Source organism: Apteryx rowi, unplaced genomic scaffold (assembly GCF_003343035.1).
Source record: "Apteryx rowi isolate R43461 unplaced genomic scaffold, aptRow1 scaffold_237, whole genome shotgun sequence".
Classification (NCBI taxonomy): Eukaryota; Metazoa; Chordata; class Aves; order Apterygiformes; family Apterygidae; genus Apteryx; species Apteryx rowi.
This window is the reverse complement of record NW_020448719.1, coordinates 595,114-615,584: the sequence shown is the minus strand read 5'-3', so window position 1 is coordinate 615,584 and position 20,471 is coordinate 595,114. Positions and strand designations below refer to the sequence as shown.

At 38.7% G+C, this 20,471-nt stretch overlaps 1 protein-coding gene across 5 annotated transcripts in view; it reads left to right on the top strand.

Moving 5' to 3' along the window:
• FGD6 (FYVE, RhoGEF and PH domain containing 6) overlaps positions 1 to 20,471 on the top strand; it is a 78,468-nt gene that overhangs the window by 35,022 nt on the left and 22,975 nt on the right. For all 5 annotated transcript variants that reach the window (XR_003253539.1, XR_003253541.1, XR_003253540.1 and 2 more), the window contains exons 6-12: positions 6,239 to 6,390; positions 7,242 to 7,398; positions 8,840 to 8,927; positions 14,900 to 14,950; positions 17,916 to 17,974; positions 18,085 to 18,156; positions 19,208 to 19,276. Coding sequence is in view for 2 of the 5 variants with exons in the window: in XM_026066099.1 (XP_025921884.1) it covers positions 6,239 to 6,390; positions 7,242 to 7,398; positions 8,840 to 8,927; positions 14,900 to 14,950; positions 17,916 to 17,974; positions 18,085 to 18,156; positions 19,208 to 19,276 (648 nt within the window). In the remaining 3 variants the exon portion in view is untranslated. The remainder of the gene's footprint in view (positions 1 to 6,238; positions 6,391 to 7,241; positions 7,399 to 8,839; positions 8,928 to 14,899; positions 14,951 to 17,915; positions 17,975 to 18,084; positions 18,157 to 19,207; positions 19,277 to 20,471) is intronic.

Sequence of the window (20,471 nt, the reverse complement as noted above, 5' to 3'; positions counted from 1 at the left end):
GGAAAAACTTTTTCACTGTGAGGGTGACAGAGCACTGGAACAGGTTGCCCCGAGAGGTGGTGGAGTCTCCTTCTCTGGAGATATTCAAAACGCGCCTGGATGCAATGCTGTGCAATGTGCTCTAGGTGACCCTGCTTGAGCAGGGGGGTTGGACTAGATGATCTCCAGAGGTCCCTTCCAACCTCAGCGATTCTGTGATTCTGTAACAAATACTTTAATTTAAGAAAGAGATGTTTTTAAGGTGCTACTATTCAGAGCATTTGAAGAGAAGCCTAAAGCAGCTGAGAAGGTGGAAACATGGTTGCAAGCTCGTAACAAGTGCCACTGAATTTTTATTAGCATTTCCTTCTTTTATGTTAAGGAAGTCAGGTCAGGGGTGCAATTCTAAAAGCCTGTTTGGACACTGCCCTTTTTAAGTACACCTGGCTTGTTCTGTTTAAGACAGATTACAAAAGTTCTGTAGAAAATGATAAATACTTAGGGAAGTTTCTGTTATATCATGAAATTGAACTAGACATGATAGAGCTAATGGACTTCACTGGCTTTGCACAATGATACTCTCCCAAACATATTCTATGAATGGGGTTGCTTCAGGGAGGAATCAACCATTAGATGTAATCTTGAATTCTCTGTATTTCTGGTAATAAAATTATAATGTTTTCTTAAAGGACAATATTCCAGTAAAGTGCTCTTAGAAACTGCAGAAGACAGAGTGCAAAATCAAATCAGTACATCTGTATATACCTTTCTGTGATGATTCGTGTATGGTTTCTAGAGGATATACATGGACTGTGAAGATGGAAGAAGTGTTATTTCTTCCCTAAGGGCACTTGCAGGAAAAAACAACTGCGAACTAGATGTAAAACCTAAGGCACATAGGAGAAACAAGCACCACTGTGCGAGGTTTTCTGTGCCCTAAAACAGCAGCATGTTGCTGGACACAAGTAGGACAGGATCACTGCCTTTTGCACTTGCTTTACTATGGGATTTTTTGGAAATAGTTTGCTTCGCACAAGCGAAAGCAACTCATCAGCAGCACCTGTTGCTGTAGGAGTAAGCTACCTGGCTTAGTTGCTATGATTTCTTTTGTCCATTTTTTGGTCCTAATTTTATTATTTTGCCAACATCTACCACTCTTTTTTTTTTGCCTTCCATTTTGATTTTTTTTTTTCCTCCTGCTATGGGCAGTGAGGTTTCTGGTCCAGCAAGGGAGCGTGCACTGTTTGGGATGGGTACTTCTACTGCAGGGTTTGATGTCTGACTTTTTGCTGTGGAAGTAGGGGGTAGAGGGGGGAAAAAAAGCTTAGGCCTGTAGGCTTTTGCCTGAGCCTTTAAATTTTCACTTCTGAATTATACCTCAGTTCTGTCCTTGTTAGGACTCACTCTGAGAGAAAGTAGGAGATTGTCAGGAGGCACCTGGAACTTCTCTGCAGCCACAAGACCACCCTCTTGTTGGACAAGAACAGATCAGAGTTCAGACAACTTCCCCTTCTCTGTTGTGTGTCCTTCCAGAGGCACGCTCTGGAAGAGTGTGGGAAACTCTGATTTAATTTGTTTCTGTTTTCAGAAGGCATTTATATGTCAAAAAAAAAAAAATCTTAAGAGTTTACTTTGTATGTTAAATTGTAGCTAAATATCATGAAGAATTGATCATAGTAGATTTGGAAAAAGAATGTAGTGCATATTGAGGAATGAAATAACTGGGTATCGGAGCAAAAGAACTCCTGACCTCTGGTCCTGGCTTATTACTGATCTACAGTGTGACCTGTGAAAAAGTCTCTCAACCTGCAAATCCTGTTTCTCCAACTGTAGAGCTTCAATATTTGAACAGTTTGAAGTGAAGATGTCAGTAAAATTTTTAGTCTGTTAAGTGCTTTACCATTGCTGACTGTTGAGGCATTTGACAATGAACTGCTGCTGTAGATATCTTATTTAAAAAGGCTAATAAAATAATTTTGGTTTGGAAGGAAGCATTGCTGTACTACCTAATCTATTCCTTGAAATAACATTCTGGGAATATGCCACAGTCAAATAATTGATTATTTTGAAAGTTAACTATGTTATTAAATGCTTATAAGTGAGCATAATAAACTGCTTGAGAAAAAGGTGTGGAGTGAGTTACCACCCTTCCAGAATCAATTCCCTATGTTTGAAAAAATGCCACAATCCACATTTATTCATCTTTATTAACTATAATTGCTATGGTTAAGTTTGTCTATTTCTATTTTGTTTTAAATAATGTATTTGTGAAATCTTCTGTAACTGTATTCCTAGCAGTCTTGCTTAACATTTGTCGTAGTACAGCCGCTTGGCTGTTTCCTAGAATGTGAAACTCTCTCTCTTTTTTTCCCTTCCCCCATACGATGTGTGTTTGTGTTCCTTGAAAAGCATCCAAGTGCAAACATTTTTTCTTAAATTAAGCTGATATTTGAGCTATTTGGAGGTGCATTAGGTGGAGTTGTACTTCAGCAGAAGAGATTATGATTTTTTTTTTTTTTTTTTTTGCTGATGGTATGGTCCAGGAGAACAAATCCAAGATCAATATGGGTGAAGCCTTAGGAGTAAAAGATGTGATCACATTTAGCTCATGTAGCACTTCCTATTCCAATTAAATGTATGCGAAGGTTTAATTTCACCCATTTAAAGTTATCTTCATTCAGCTATTCAGATATCTGAAGGAGCACTTAATCAAATAAACAGCTGAGTAAGAGTTTAGTCATGTTAATATATATCTTGGTTTACAACCAAACTTGTTCCTTTGCTCCTTAGACTAACGGGCAGGTTGCGTTGAGCTGCACTAGGAATCCTCCAGTGGAAAGAACAGAAAGAAACTGTGACTCAGGGCCTTTGTAAAGGGGGAAGTGTGTGGGTTGATCACAGATGATTCACAGTAAGGTCAGAATTATTTCAGATATCACAGCCATTTGCTTGCTTAAGGAAACTGCATTGGTGGGGAGGGGGAAAGAAGTGATGGTGGTATCCCACTCAAATATTGTTACAAATCAAACATCTCTAGCAAGAGTGTATACTAATAGCATAAAAAAACCTAACATTTTTAAGTTGGGAAGGCTTTATCAGACAATAATTCTACAATATATACTCAGAAGAAGTTAAAACTGCCTAAACTAGATTTTCTTATGGACAACAGGTACCCGTGGGGTGCTGTCTTATGTTAGTCTGCAGTAGAAAAGGATGATTCTGCATTGGAAAGAATGTACAGTCCAGGGGCAGTGATGAGTGCTGTCCTCTTCAAGTAGCTGTGTGAACACAAGTTGTCTTTGCCTGAAAAGTTAGATGTGATATCGAAAGTACTGTATAGTACTGTATAGTACTGTAGCACTATACACGAAAAATGTTTGTAATGTGGATCACTTCTTGCACATATATATAGATATTGGAGGCTATCATTATTTATCACCTCCTGTGCAATGTATGTATTTGTGATGGTGTTTCTGTGTTTGTATTTAGCAATGAACAGATTCAGTTTTAGAAGGAATTAGGTGCTGGAGCATTAAATTACCATTACTGTAATTTCTAAGTCACTACCTGCTTGTATCAAAAGTTGTCCTCATCTAAATAGTTTCCACTCTTTGGAGTGAAATTTCAGATTTTACTTTTTAAATTAATGTATTTCCCATTTAATAATAAAAATACATCCATTCCAGGCTTTGGTCCTTTTATGTATGAAATTACTTTCCCAGAAGGCCAGTACCTTCAAGTGCAATGACTCTTGCCATAACCTTAAAAAATAAGGTTATAAAATAGATTTAACACCCCCCCCCCCGCCCCAGACATATGATCTCTGCCTTTAACTCTTCAGTTTATCTCGAGTTAAACTTGGCACGATGGTTACTTCACAACCACTGCCAGATTATAAATACATCTTAATATGATTACAATGACAAAGGCATTGTACTGCTGCTGTAGTGAAGACCTGATAATACAAAAAAAAACAAGTGTTGAAGTTTATCCTCTTTGTTGTTCAGCAGTCTGGTTTGCATCATTTGAAGGTTTGGTGTTATCTTTCTTTCCTGTGTTTTCTCTCTGCAGGGCTCCTTCTGTTGACTCGGTTGTGGAGGGGGGCAGAGGGGGTGATGAAGCAGAGCTTTGACCAGTTCTTTTAAAGACCGAGCCTTGCATGGCATGATCCAGAGCCTCATGAAGTTGATGCACTTTGGATCAAGCCAATAGAGAAATCAGATTCCATGTATTTGGAAACCTGCTGCAGGCTCTTTGGCTGCAGTATCTAGAAGTTAGTTAAATGCTCTTAACCACAAATGACATTCCTGTCTTATCTACTGGTGCTTAAACCTGACTCCCTGCTCTCCTTTTGTTGTTTGGTCAGGGAAAAACCTAGTTTGATTATGCTATAGGCAGAACTGCTTTTCTTTTCATTCTGCACACAGCCTTATAACATTCAATTAAAATTCTTGTTTCATCCCATGGCAAAGTGTATACAATATATTGTGTGCAAGAGTGATTTTGGGGACTAAGGGGAGAATGTTGCGGTAATATGAAGATGCATTTTGCATGAGGCTCTATAGAAAGCCTCATCTGAGCTTTAGCCATTGTAGTTCCTGCATCATTTGAGTGTTAAGCAATGCCCTAGGGTCAGGAAAACGCGTAAGATGCAGCTGGTAGTTAACCTATGTGTCACTAGTCTGCACAGAGGACGTAAAACAGACCATTTCCATATGAATAACACCATCTGTTTTTTAACTCCATTGCACTTCATTCTGAGCCTTCACCCCCTCGCCCTCATTGCCCAGTATCTGCTTTCAGTTTCTTGTCATAGCTCTGCCCAGCCACAGCCTGGGTGACCTGGAGGGTCACAAAGCAAACAAGTGCATCCCCAGCTCGCGACTACTGAGAGCTGATGTGATGAGGGGAGCGGACAGGAGAAATCTGAGACTTAGGTCTGACAGATCCTAAATAGTGCCAGATGCTGCGCTATTGAGATAGCTACTAGGACTTGTGGGAGACCTGTGCGGGTGGGAGGGGTGGAGCTTAGGGGGGTTTTTTGGTTGTTTGTTTGCTTGTGCTTTATTTCCCTGAGGACCCTACAAATTTTCAAAGGCAGGTGTGGAATCCATGCGTATTTAAAATATAACTTATCGTAGTACTTGGGAATATGTGCCATTTGGTCACCTTTTTCAGGCCACCTGCAGATTGTCCACAGACTGTCAGGCTTCAGCAGACCACAAACCAAAAAGCTGTTACAGGTTGTCTTTTTTCCACTGTGTTTCAAATTCAAGTGAGAGACGACAACACAGTAATCACATCCTAGCTTGGATTTTCCTTTTTGTCAGTTTAGACCATGTTATATACTTGATTAATTTTTCAAGTGAAATACTAAATTGCTAACCTTTTTTTTGAAAATTTTGTTTGCATGTGATCAGGGAAAATACCTCTCCTAGTAGATACAGACTTTCATTATGGATACAATCCTGGCCATACTGACTTATATGGGACCAAGATTTTAATTCTAGGTTGTTTAAAGAGGCCCGGTAAACCTGATCTCTGTCCTATTGAGAGCTGGTTATAGCATAAAAATACTATAATAAGCTCCTTCAAGGGTAAGTGAGCAGGGCTTCCTCCTCCCTGTAAATGTTTTGAAGGTGCCAAGGTTGTTTTAGGATTATCATTAATATTTAAAATCTCATGATTTGCATGCGTTGGTACAATATCTTTTTGTTAGATATTAATTTTCCTGTGTATGGAAGAACTGCTAAATATAACTTTTGTGACGCTACATTATTTTATCCAAGAGGCACAACTTCCTAAAGGGCATCTGTAGATAACTTACAAAAACTGATATGATTTTAAAATGTGTTATGATTGTATCAGCTGGAGTAACATTGTTCCTTGTTGGTCCAAAGATCCAGGAAGATACTCAAGGGCCACAGAGGCTCTACAGATAGTAAATACTTTTTTCTGTAGTTTCCTCCTGTGTAGTATCAGCACATTTTTAATGGTGCATTATAAAAATAATCAACAGCTTCCATATAGTGCACACAGGAGCAGTGAAAGTAAAGGTCCAGTGTGAAACCGAAGGGATTAAGGCCGTCTCCAGAGAGTATGTTAAGACTGCACAGAAACATAACACAGATGGTCCCTCCTTGCCTTCAGTAATAGGGAACAGCGCGTGGACTGTCTGCAAAGAAAGCACAGCTGTCTGCCCTGGTGCTTTGAAGGCTGTTCTCTCAGGGGGGCTTCTGTCCTCTTTGTGCTCCGACAGGATTTCCGGGACGCTGTGGCACATGCCTCCAGGCAGCTTGGAAAACCAGTGATTGAGGACAGAATCCTGAATCAGATCCTGTACTACCTACCTCAGCTGTACGAGCTTAATCGGGACCTCCTGAGGGAACTGGAAGAGCGATTGTCTCACTGGTGACTATCAATGAGGAATACAATTCCTTTGACGTTGTTAAAATTTATCTGAGGGACTTACGGGACTCTGTAATGACCATGGTTCTACCCTTGTTTGTTTTCCACGTGCCTTTTTAAATGATAAAATTCAATTCTAGGATGTAGGAGACAAATTTCCATTTAGATGATTTATTTGGCATTTAGGTGCATCCAAAAGGATCCAGAAGGCATGTAAACATGTTTTGAGCAACTACACTTTTTTGTCTAAAATTTAGTTTCAGTCTAAATTTCTGATCCTTACATGTGTAGTTGGGCATGATAATAAGTGGATTGATTTTATTAGAGGAGTAGGGAGCTGTGAAGATTAGTTTGCATTTTAAAGATAGTTGAGATCTACTGACCAAACACAGCATTGATTGACAGCCATGATCCTGTTAAAGCCCGTTCTCAATTACACAGGTGGGTATATCGAATTCAGCTCTCAAAGTATGCAAGTAAAGGCATTGAAAAGAGTTAAAGACTGTAATCAGATGCTTCCTATTAAGGAGCGGAGACTACACCTTGAAGTTTGAAGATCCATTCCTGAGGAGGCCAGCTTGTATTAAGGTGTTCTTGTGTTCAAAGTCCTTTTAAGTAAACTGCGTATAAAGTTGTTATGATCTAACTGCAGACTAGGGTATAGAGGTGTGGCTGTGTGCCTGGTAAGATTTTTTCAGAGCCATTACTAAGCTAAGTGCCTATCTGTTGGACTGAAAGTTTTTTGTTCAGAACATAAACTGGAACATCTTAATGTGAAAAGATCAACGTTTTGCTCTAAGATTAACATATGCAGTCTTTTGTGGTTTTTTTAATTGCTCTATTCTTGTTTCTAGGCTTGACCATCAAAGAATTGCTGATATATTTGTGAAAAAAGGTCCTTACTTAAAGATGTATTCAACTTACATCAAAGAATTTGATAAAAATGTTGCACTGTTAGATGAACAGTGTAAGAAGAATGCAGGTTTTGCTTCAGTAGTTAAAGACTTTGAGGTACTGTAGACTTTTGTAGAATACACTATTTTGTGGATTTTCAGAACTTGTGAACATAAGTTCTTTAAGAGGCCATCGTAAGGCCAACAGAAGGCTTTAGAGACCATCCTCCAATTCGTTTATTCTTTTTTGCTGCAAAGTTTTGGGTTGAGACCTAGAAGGGTGGAAATGGAATGAAGTAAATTCAGATTTTCTAAAGTAACCAGTGATTTTGACTACCACTGAGAGATATGTTAAAAGATCTTGATTTTCAGAAAATTGAGCACTTGTCACAAAATATGTCGAAGACGCATTGACAAAATCATTAGTTGTTTTTTTAGTTTTGTCTCCTGATCATACTATGCACCAATTAACTGTCTTATTTGAAGCAGATTGACTTCACCACCACATCACAAGGCAGTAGCTAACTCTTAAGACTCATTTCATTTCCATTGTAAACATAGAAATTTCTGATCTGCAAACTTCCAGTAGTCTTCAAACTCAGCGCGTGCAACAATCAGATGAACGCTGATTTATGTCATTAAGAACATTGCCAAATTTTTACTTAATCCCCTTAACACACAGAGAAAAGGTGCAAACTTCCTAAACACGATCCACACAAATGTTTTAGTCATTTGTGAGGCTTTCCCATCACCCTGCAAAGATTAAGTTGGCATTAAAGGAATTGTTGAAAATGGCAGAAACTGCTCAAATCAACACTAATAACTTTATTTCTAGCAAAGACACAGTCATTTAACCACGAAAAATGAAGTAGATGATAGCTGACAAAATGAACTGACCTCACATCACACCACAAGGGCTTCCTCTTGGGTAATGCCTACTCTGTTTGTTTACAAATGGTTACAAAGGCTATTTACTGTAGGCAAAGGAAGAGGTTGAAGTACAGAGTCGGGAAAGATAGGAAGAGGAAAAGAGGTCTTTTCAAAGAGTTGGTGTTTCTGATACACATTATTTTGAATGCAAACTCAAGATAATTAAAATTTCTGGAGCATGGATCTTTTCTATGTTGTCTTTGGTAGTTTGGACTGATTTAAAACTTCTTCAGAGCACAACGTTATCTTCTCTGCCATTCTGCCTAATGAACGTTCACAGTAATTACCAATGAGTATTTTGCCTTTGCCACTGGTGTTTTGTTTATTTCTAGGAAGATTCACCTCTCTTCCTCATTAAAACAACAACAACAACAACAACAACAACAACAACAGAAAACTGTTTTGAATCTGTAGAGAATTTGTACATTTGATTTTTTTTCTTGACATTTTGCATGTCTTCTACATAGGCAAATGCTTGCTCTGTGGTGCAGTGTAGCACTACAGTAGTCATGTCTTTTTAAGATAAAGCTTACTTGATGTTGTTGGTAGTTGCTTGAAGGTATGTTTTCTTTTGCTTGAACCCTTGACTACCACAGAATTGTTATTTATATCTTGGGTGTTTCTTTCAGATGAGCCCCCGCTGTGCTAGTCTGGCACTCAAGCATTATTTGCTCAAGCCTGTTCAGAGGATTCCCCAGTACAGGCTCCTTTTGACAGGTACAGTCAAGCTCTTTTACAGGCTTAAGCAGCCAGTTTTCACATGTCCCAGGAAACTTGTTTTCAGGCAGTCATATCCATCCATAAAGCATATTTATCTGACTTCAGATATGTGAAACTTTAAAAAAAAAAAAAAAAAAGTCATGAATTTAGAGGGTTTCTTTGTTAATGTTGATTGCAATAAGATACACAGAGGGTGTGCACAGTGATGTGCTCTCTGCTGGTGTGTCAGCTGTGCTTTGCAAACATGAGACCTGTGCTGATTTTTTGTTTCTGTGGTAACAGAAGCCAGTAATTTAGTTAGAGGATTGGAAAGCTCTGCTTTGTTTTTTTGTGTGTGGGTTTTTGGTTTTTTTGAAGGAAAAAAGTAGTATGGAAAACTGGAATTAGGAGAAGGAAATGAAAGATGTGTATACACATCTTTCGAGCTTTTCTTGAAAGCATCTTCTCCATTCCCCGCCACGCCTCCCCACCCAGGTGTTTTGTCTCCAAAATCCTTTCTCTTTTAAAAGCAAAACAAGCCTTTTCAGCATAAATTTCCAGTAAGTGCTTAAGGTTTGTTACAGGGGTTACAACCTATCTTAGGTTGAAGAGCTGGCTTGGGCCTAGGAAAGCTAGGTTCCCTTCCCTGCTCCGACATTGGCGTATTTGGGTGACCTTGAGCAAGCCATCTCCATGATGCAGTGTTTTCCCCTCCATAAAAGGAGGGCAATGATATGGGCCGCTGTTGTGAAGTCTTTTGTGATGTGTTTGTTTTAAGAAGGGGATGGCTCCTGTAAGGAACTGGAAATACTTAAGACTGTTTTTGAAAGCCATCGCTTCTTGATGAGCAATTTAAAAATAGCCTCTGTTTACGTAGTAACTACAAAATAAAATGCTCTGTGACCTTTTCTTGGCTCTGTAGCAGCTTGCTGGCATTTTCCCAGCAAGTGTTTACACTAGTGATGTTGTGGCAGATGTAGACTTAAGTGGTACCTAGAAGTTAATAACTTATTAAAGTTGATTATTTTCGTTTTAATCATTTCATTAAGGTCACAGATGGGGGGGAAAAGGGTGAAAAGCCCTTATTAAATGGGCCACTTTTTTTGTAGGGAAAAATCTTAGTGTCTCTTAATTGATAAAGTAAAACTATAAAAAGACATTTGGGGCTTGTTTTGCTTTAAAACTGTACTGACTTAGGGCATGGTATAGGCCTGTTGTTCATTCCAAAATCAGTGAAGGAGCTTTGGAGATTTTCAAAGGTTTTAATTAAAAGGGTTGAACAGAGGAGCGGGATAGAGTAAATACCTTTCTCGATATATAGGCACGTGCGCGCGCACACACACACACACATACATATGCACATATGAATATATGTAACTGTGTGTATATATATATTATATATATATAAACTATATATATATGTATATAGTGATATAGCGAAGTGAGAGATGTCAGAGATGAATGGCACTAAAATGAAATGACGAAGCTGAAGACTAATTCCTCATTACCATTGCCTGTGAGTGCGGCTGGGACAGGATGTTTTGGACAGGTGACTGACAAGCGAACACCTCATTTTGTGGAGATGGTGGTTGCTGGAGGAGTCTCCAGTCCTGCAGGCCATACTGTGGCTGCCCAGCTTTAAGCCACCCTGCAAATACACATGGCCACCGACATGAAGTGTATTGCGATGCTGGGCACTGATTTGGAAGCGGAAGTTTTCGTTGTTTGGTGGGAGGAATAAAAGAGGTCAGACTAAGAATTTAATTATACTGAATTGTTTGCATCTGTTTCATTTTCACACTGTTCAGTCTAGCCTGCCATTTCACAGACTTCTGTTTTCCTTGCTATTCCCGCTCTTCCGTATCCACGCGGCTGGCATGACTGCTTTGTCACCTTCCAGCACTTCAGTGTGGTATTGCGTCGTCTTCATACACGCTTGTGTTGCCGAGTTTTCAGAGCAGATGCCAAATATTTGGATCTGCTGTTGGAGTGGGTGAGACAGAAAGTAAGCAAGCAAAACGGGAATGGGCATGACTTGCAGTGATGCAGCAGCAACCCCAGTCAGCTGATGGGAAGCTGGCAGGGGGAGGCAGAGGGGATCAGAGCAGAAGAGCAAAAATCATCCCAGAAACGAAGCTGCTCAGCCTGAGTCAGCAGGGGATTCTTCCTATTTCGACGTTGCGTGTTGGTGGAACAGCTTTGTACTTGTCACCTGCTGCTACGCAGCCACGTTGCAAGGTCGTTGCCGTGCTTTGACGTGCTGTTAGGTCTGTGTGAGCACAAGCAGGAGCAGGTGGGCTCGTAAATCAGCTGAGCAGAGGCGCAGCCGCCATGGTATTCCCGCTTAGCTGCACGGGTTCTCCGTTCCGTCGCGCCGGCTCCCGCTTCTCCATACCCTGCCCTCTGGCCCCCCTGCGGCAAATGTTAGATGGGTTGTTGTTGGGGAGGCTGGTTAGAGGCAAGCTGGTTAGAAGAAACTTCTTTGATTCTCATACGGTTGAGAAGTTGCTGTCGCTTGTTCCACACAAACCTTACCTTGCTTAGGTGGTAGACGCTTGTGCTAGCTACAGTGCTGCAGCTGTTTCTCCCCTGGTGTCTTTATTTTTTCAGATCTTTTTCTCTCTTAGCTTCCTGCTCAGTCTCACCTTCAGTTTTAGTGTTACGTCAGTTGTATCTGTCTGTATTTAAGGATCAGCCTTCGAGTCTGTGTTATAGTAAAGCAGATCCGTTCTTGCAGACTCACATGTAGCTTGCTCTCAGATTTGTCCCAAATCTGTTGATCTGATTTCTATTTAAATCAACAGAAGGAAAACTCAATGCTAACAGTATGACAGCATTATTGGTTTTGTGTTATTTTCCTTATTTTATTCTGCATTTGTGGAAAGCTGTTGGTATAAGTGTAGATTTTTTTGCTTGTTTTTTTCTTTTCCTTTTGCTAGCCTAAGGTCAGGCAATAGGGAAAGAGGATAAAAATTTAGGTTTTCTATCTCTGTTCTATATTTAAACTGTTTAAAAGAGTTTCTTTCTCTGGTCACTCTTTTTTTCCTCTGAGAACCCAGTGGCTCATCTAGAAATCACCTGGTGGTTTTTATGTGAGTAAAAAGTCTGAATAATTAAACTACGTTTCAGAGGACAAAGAAATTTGGCAAAGAGAGCAGATACTGTTTTACCTTGATATTTGACTTCTGTACTCATTTTATCTGAGAATATTTTTGCTAAAATGTCCCTGTGGTTGTCTCTGAAATCTTCTTGTCCATATAGGTTTTTAAGCTAGTGCCTCCAGAAAGTTGTTACAAACACAGAATTTCCAATGTGTATTCACAGAACAGAAGAGACTAAAAAATCTGTCCTGATGCTTCTCTGAAGTTGAGTTTTAGATATGAACTCATGTCCACTTACCAGCGGCCATGTACATGTGTGTACATAAAGAGAATGTACATAAAGAGAATTAAGATCAAAATTATGTGCATAAAGAGCATTAAGATCAACATTATGTAAATATTTATCACTTTGGGGATTTTACAGTTGCAAGTTTATTTGGATGCTTCAGACTTGAAGTATAAGAGCGGCCTTCCTTTTTGACTATAGCATTTTAAGTGAATGCAGTTATATTAAGATCTCTCTCTAATTTTCCCTCCTTTATTCAATGCTGATATAATTCAGAATGCTAGAATATACCAACCAAAAAAAAAAAAAATTGTAAAGTGTCATCGTTTCAGGGAACGTGTTGTACCGCACGAATACACCAAGAAACAACTAGTTCCCTCGTTGGGTCTCTGATTTTAAGCTTCTGGTGCAATTACTTTGGATATTAAATTGGATGTCTCCATTCACCTGGGACAGTTTCGTAGAGTGCCAGCAGTACATTTGGAGATTAGTAAGTTATATCCCCTTACCTCTTGTTCCCAGTCTGGAGAGAAGTGAGTCTATGGTTGGCAGCCTTAAGAAGATCTAGCTTTTTTTTATATAAGCTGCAAAGACACATATTTTCATATTGGGAGGTCCCCGCTTCAGTCCTTTGCGCTGACCAAGATGAAGATCAAGCTGCAATTGTAAAGCTTTAACTTGCTTGCTTTATGGTGGAGTCCCAAGTACGCTTTGCCTGGGTAGGAAGGCACAGTTGCTGCTTGACAGAGCTCTGGAGGCAGGATAAGAGAGGGCACCTTTGGTCTAATATTCTTAAAGTGTATTTGTGAAGCAGGTTCCTCCAGGTTAAATCAAAGCGAGGGTTTTCAGCTCAAGTTAAAAACAGTGTGAACTCCTCTCAGTTCCTTTTAAGATGCCTCCTGTTGATTTTTCTCTTAAATGAATTTCTTACCAGCATAACCCAAGGTGATTTGAGGTGGAGTTTTTTTGTAATGGAGACTGTGTCCACATAAATATTGCACATAAATGTCTGGTAGCTACTACAGCAAAAGATTTTGAGGGCTGTGAGCAATGAAATATTTATGAAGTTGGAAAGGTTTTGGTGCCATGTTAGACTTTTAGTAAAAGATCATACATTGGCCAATGCCTGATTATGATCAGACAGAACTGCAAATACAGCAGAAAATCGGGGGTGTTCTTGTGGCCCAGTTAGCCCAGTCGCTCCTCACTGCCTCCCCCAGCTTCCCTGCAGGACACCCCACCAAGTCCCTTTTCCTTCACCATAACCTGCTCTTCATGCTTTTCTCTGCTGGATCTTACCTTAGGTCTTTGCCAAAAACGTATTTTTTTAAAAAAAAGCCAAATATTTTTCTTTCTGTGGTTCTTTTTTCCTCAAAACTTTCATTAACTGACAAGATTTCTCACCCTTCATAGCACTTTTACTGCAGAAACGCATTTCATAATTGTTTTTTGCATGAGGAAAGCATTCCAGTACAGCGAGTGATCTTGGGGGGGCCTGTGTGAAGCAAGACGTCTTAGGAAGGCAGGAACTGTTGGCTCCAGATCCGTCTTGAGTAAAAGGATGAATCTGGGTAGGGCAAGCACATGGGAGCTGAATTATTTTACTCCCATAGGAGTAAAAGGCATGAAACTTGTGCAACTGCTAAGCTAGTATTGAACATTTGCTAAATCACAGACCCTATGTGATTAGTTTTTGGTAGATCTGTCAGAATCTGAATACGTTCACTCACTTAAAAGGTAATTATAAATTGGTATTTGTTGATATCATTCCAGCATATATTTCTCTGGAAGTTTCTGCTTGGGTTTCCATGAAATTTAACTAGTTCAAAGCTGTGGGCTATAGAGAATACATGGCTGACTTACATATATATATATATCCTGATTAATATATGTATATATCTTTGATAGGACATCATACTTCTTGGTGAACTAGACACTGAACCAGGAAATGGAATCTCCAGGGGAATGTTTTCTTGATAGTCAGACATTTGGGGTGAATTTTGGGCAAGTAAAATAGATTTAAAAAAACTACCAAGGAAGATTTTAATGAATAGATGGTGCCATCTGGTGGTTGAGGGCTGGATTTATAACTGAAAACCAAAAATTCCTATTTGACAATTTTGGTGGGTGGGGGTGGTAAATAATACTTTTTTAATTTGAAAAATATTAATCATAGTAATCTTCGGGGTTGGGCTAATTTTTTCTCAGCTTTTGTACACGAGTTAGGTGCTAAGACAAAACAAGGTAGTATCTATAATATTCAGGTTTTTTGCGTCAGCTTAAATGTAAAGGATTGCACATATGTACTTGTCCTCTTTCACCAGCTTGTTTTGTTCTGGAATAATATATACAATATATAATTTGCCTTTGGAGAAGGTCACTGCTTCTATAAGGTTTTCTCAGCAAGGTAGCATTACATGCTTTTATTGTGAAAACTCTAGTTTTCCTTATGTTATTACTTCGACAGATTTGAAAGATTAAATAGTAGACCTTTGCTGCATACATCTGTCTGAAAAGCAAATTTCCAGGAAAAATGTTTTTTACTACTTTGGTGCTGTTTAGTTCTTTTACAAAAATATTTCTATTTTTTTTCTTTTATACAGATTATTTAAAGAACCTTTTAGAAGAATCTGCAGACTATAGGGATACTAAAGGTAAATGTCTCTTTAGATTAAAAAAATAACAGGCTACCTAGATATGAAAAATGCTTCTACATTTTAAATGCTTGCAAAATATTAAGCCAAGAAGCAGAAGTGTTTCCTGTTTCGTTCTGAGTTTCTCAGCAGCGACACCAAAAGATCCCAAACTTGTGTTTCAAAAAATGTTTGAAGCTTAAAGTGGTATCAGCGCACCCTCGAGCTGGGACCACGCGATAAGACTGAAGTTCCACAAGCAGCTTAGGCAGATATTTGGATACTGCTGCTGAAAGAGGCTGTCCTGTCTTCCACAGACCTTTCTGTGATAGACAGTCTGCTCCTTCGGCTCTTCCCCACCGACCCATGAACGCGGGGCCTTTCCTCCCCCTCTCTCCAGGACGAGTGTGGCTGCCGTGAGCGAGATCAAGGAGCCGCTCTGGGCTATATTTAACCCTAGCGGTTCTCCAGTTCGGTTTGCCACAAACCTGCACACACACTTTTGCCTGCATGTGAGGGAAAGGCGATATGAGGAAATGAGAAGGAATGGTTGGTGGTGGAAGAGGAGGAGAGCAGGTCTACACGTTTTGGGATAGTTACGGATTCAGCTGCTTTGCCTTGCTCACAGCATTGCGGTGCGCATTCAAACGGTATTGCTGCTGCTTTGTGTGTGCCTCAGCATACTAGAAATGCTCCCAATCAGTGTTTCCATTTCATTTGCATAAACCCCTGTCATTTAGGTCAGTCTCTTTAGTGGTATTTGTGCAAGCCCCTTATCTTCAGGAGAGCTGCACAGGTGTAGTTGATTGGACTGCACTAAATGCCAGCGTTCAATATGCTAAACCAGGTTCCCTTTCTTGTATCTATGCCTGCTGATACTGTACCATCAAATGTATGAGAAATTTCCATCTTAACATATTTGGGCATATTTATTTCTCTGAGAATATTATATTGAAAGTATAAGCACAAAATGTTTTCAGTGTTGACTTTTTTTGGAGATAGAAAAGTTTCTTGTGCACTGATTATGACCATGAATAAACTAATAGTCGTACTGCCCATTAAATAATGTATATTTTACTTTACGTGCTCTTGAGCTCTCTCCAGCTTCTATGTTTTTTGCGGTGGTACTTTTTCATATTTCACAGTATGTTTTCTCTCCCTTCCTGTATCGAAGATAAAAGCAGAAACTTGGTTGTAACAATAAGAATGTTAATTTTATACATTTGACGTCTTTGATAGTTGATATTTGAAACTGGATAAGAAAAGAAAATCTAATCTTTACTCACCAAGATCTTTCATGTGATAATTAAGTTTAGCTTCCTTCTGACTTTGTTTGCTTTGTCATTTAATTGCATGGGGGAAAAAGGGCTAGGTTTGGTTATATGATTAGCATTGTCAAAAAAAAAAAAAAATCTTCCTGGGGACCTTCATTTAAATACATTATTCCAACTAAGTGGTGTGAGAAGTGGAATGCTTTTCCTTTCCAAAAATCAGCTTGCTTATGAACTTTTGACCCTGTGAATTATTTTATATTGTTGTTTAGATTTGGATTAGAGTCTTGGCTCTATAAGTAAGCCTGTGATCTTTGAACTTTCCCTGCAAGAACCAGCAAATTTCCTGCAACTTTCTTCAATCTTTCTGGAAGTCAATGAGTAAAAGCTTTTTTCACAGATATAATAGCTGATAAATGAAGGAAAGTAAAACAAAATATTGAGGCACTCATTTCTGCCTTAGTGAATTTAGCTAAATTTCCCTTAATTTCATGTTCTTTTTGAGCTGATGGGAGCTGGAGAGTGTTTTGGCTGGAACAGCTCCAGCATTTCCTAGTCAGAAGACCACCGGATAACTTCCAGCAGGCTCAGTTGACAACATGACATCTATATTTGAACTCAGATCTTGATCAGATGTTTGATATCTTCTCTGCCTTTTAACTGTTTGACTAGTGTACTTACTTTGCCTTATTTCATAAAAGTCTTGAACGAAAAATTCTCTTTAGATTGACTTAGTAGATCCCTGCTCATGCTTCTGTTCAGTTCCTTACATGGCCTCATGGCCTTCTGAACCTTCCCGTTCATAAATCTATACATTTTGGCTTGGTAGGCTTTTCTGATTACTTTTAAGCAATGTAGTTCCTTTATTTGGAGTGCTTGATTGCACTTGAATTATTCAAAAAGTGCTAAATGCTGTAGAGACATCATTTTATGAGAGTAATTGTGCTAGCTTTCAATTAAGTGAGCCCTTTTGCTACTTAAGTGAATTACAGGTTTTGGGGTAAAATCCTCAGATGGGTGCTGTGTAATATACAGACTAACTGTTCAGTAACATATACTTTTTATATAACTCCTTTTTGCAGTTACACCTAAGCATGTTTTTCTATTGAGTTGCTACTTATTAAATATCTGAACTTAATAAAATCCCTCTTAGTGTCTTTGGTAACTCTTCCCTTTCAGAGTTTTTATCTACTGGTATAAAATGCTTGAAATTTAGAAACTTAAACTTTATACTGTTATCTTGAAAGGCAGAAAAAAAAAATCACAAAGATTTGGATAATTGTTCTAGATAGTCTCTAAAGTCCATGACTAGCACTGGTGGCAAATGTATAAATTGGAAAAAGCTTAATTAATCTCTGCATACTTTCAGTTGAAGTCTTGTTAACTTTTCTACTGTACCTAGAGACATGGAAATTAAAGAGATTCATTGTGAGAGATAAGCTAAAACTTAATTTTGCAGGTAGATTATTTCAGTTAGCTGTAAGAAATGAATGATACCGTGACTGTTGGCTGAAGCAATGAATTGCTAGGGCACAGCTAATAAACCATGATCCAAAGCCTGTGGAATCTATGGGAAGTGCTTTTCAAACGCAGTGAATGTTAGATCACATCCTTGAATCTTGGCAGAATGCGAAGGGGAATACTGTACCTGCACGTTCTGTAATACCAATGCTAACTAGCCTGTATAACAAAAACATTGTTTCTTCATGCTTCAGATGCTCTAGCTGTTGTCATAGAAGTTGCAAACCATGCCAATGATATCATGAAGCAGGGGGTAAGTATTTTGATTCTGGAAGCTGGTTGTTTAAAGCTCTTTCTTTTTTAAAAAAAAGAGGTCATGGATGCAAGGGCGATTACTTGTCTCTCTGCTTTTTCTCCCAATAGGACAACTTTCAGAAACTCATGCAGATTCAGTACAGTTTAAATGGACACCATGAGATTGTGCAGCCGGGAAGGGTAGGTCCTCCAAATGGCATTCAGCAGATTTCAATAAAAATGCAGCACAGACAGTACTGAAGGTGACATATATTGAGGACAAAAAATGATCTATCACTTAATTATTTGGTGCTGACAGTCAAATACTGTTTCTCCATGTGTAAAATTTTTTTTTTTTAGGAAAATATTTATCTGATGGAAACTTAAAACTTTTAGAATGTGATTCCCTGCCAAATCTTCCAGGCACTTTTTTTCCCAAGCTTAACCTTTAATCTGTCATGGTTTCAAATGCATCATGGAAAATTGGAATAAAAGCACACAATCCCTCTACATTTTAGTGAGCCATAAGGATGAGCAGCCTTCCTCAGGGAGGTATGTTAAGCTCAGTGCCCCCCAGCCTCTGTCTTTATTACATTCATAGCTTTATAGAAGAAGAGGGTTAATTCTGTTGAAGACTGATTCATGGTGGAGACAAGTGAATTCACAAATGAAGGCCATATGTGGAAATATAATTCTTGTGAGTCACCATTTCATGAACAGTCCCACTGATTTCACTGAAAACTTCAACATGAGTGTTGTTACTGATTTGGGTGACTGCAGAATTAAGACCTTTATAGCCTGGCTTTATTACCTAGATCCAAATAGTACGAAACTGCTGCCTTCCAGATATTCCATACTATTTGGCAGTTAACAATCATCATCTTACAGAATACTAAAAGTGTGTGTATATTACACATAAACGCACACATGTACCCTTTAATAGCAGAAGAAGATGGTGTTCTCTGCAATAAGTACAGGCCCTGATATAATTTTCGTTGTTTCTTGCCTATACAGGAAAATTTTCTTATTACAGATTTAACTTCATGTGCATTTCAGAACCAGAATTTTTTTCTTCCTAATCCTCTGTGCTTGGAGGTTTGTTACCTACTCTCTGCATTAAAACAAAAACCCCTTGAATCTTCAAACTTCTGTAACACTACAAGTGTAGTAATTTCAAGAAAAAATAAGTTTATTTGTTGTGGCTTGTGTCCTGAAAAGCTGGGTTTTGAAATTGTTTGCTTTAATTTGCCAGGTCTTTCTGAAAGAGGGAACGTTGATGAAGCTGTCCCGGAAGGTCATGCAGCCACGTATGTTTTTTCTGGTAAGGTGCTATGTTATGTTTCTGTGTCTGATACCAGTGTAATTTTAAGTGGTTCAAATGGTTGCATCACAAACATAAATAACTGGTAACTTCAGCTGACCATTAGGGGACAAAAATGACTATTGCCGTTTTACTTGTTCAGTCTAATTTAGAGAGATCATCTGTTTTATATGCGGTAACATTTTAATAGAAAACCATTTCTCAACAAAATTTACTGTTTTGAACAATGCTCACTTAAAATTTGAGCAGCTTTGTGAGAAGACGTTATCTGAGGTAGTTGGAGAACTAAAACAGTTGCTCCAACCCATGCAGTTCTACTAGAGCTTAAAACCTACAACTCTGCTGCTGCTATTGTATTCTCACCTTCTCTCCCCCCCTGCCCAAATCAGCATGCATCCTGAACGGAGCGCTGGCCTGGAAATTAAGTTCTGGGTTCTCTTTCTGTCTTTACTACTGTTTTGAAACTTCTGACTTTCTCTGAAGTTTCTGTTTCCACTTGAACCTTTTTGTTTCGCTCTCCTATTTAGATAGAAAAGTGGCTTGCTGTGTGTGATTTGTGACATTACAGGCTCATGGTCTTGGCTGAAATCTATCTTTCAGTTACTGAAGTATATGTAAATATTTTCCTAGCAGTCATGAAGTGCATGTGCTAAGTTCTGAAGTTCCTATCTTATGCTCTGGAGACTCCTTTGTAGCATTTAGGGCACTGATAAAATTGCAAATGATGTCAATCAAGGTAATACTCTCAAAAATCTGGTGCTAGCTCAGGCTGGACTTCCCAAAGTAGATGTTGCTAATTTAAAACTCTCTAGCTCAGATTTTCTTTGTTTGTTTTTTTTAATATGTAAAAGGTGTGGCATACTGTCTATACCTTTAGGCTCTTAATAAGCAATGATTTTCGTAGTATGTTGTGAAGATGTAATAGAGCTTGTGAAACATTTGATTATTTTGTAAAGAACTGTGCAGCAAAAGCCATGAGACAGGTCAGTCCTCTGGTCTATGTTTATGTTCAGTAAATGAAGCTTGATTCCATGTGTTGAACAGCACAGAAGATAAAACACCTTAATAGCTGTACAGTAAGTGCAAAGCCTGGTAGAAAGGAAATAAACAACAGATGAACATTTAAACAAGTAAAATTCATATGGATAAGCTTGTCCAAATAATTGTAAATTACTAATCTTAATTCTGACATTTC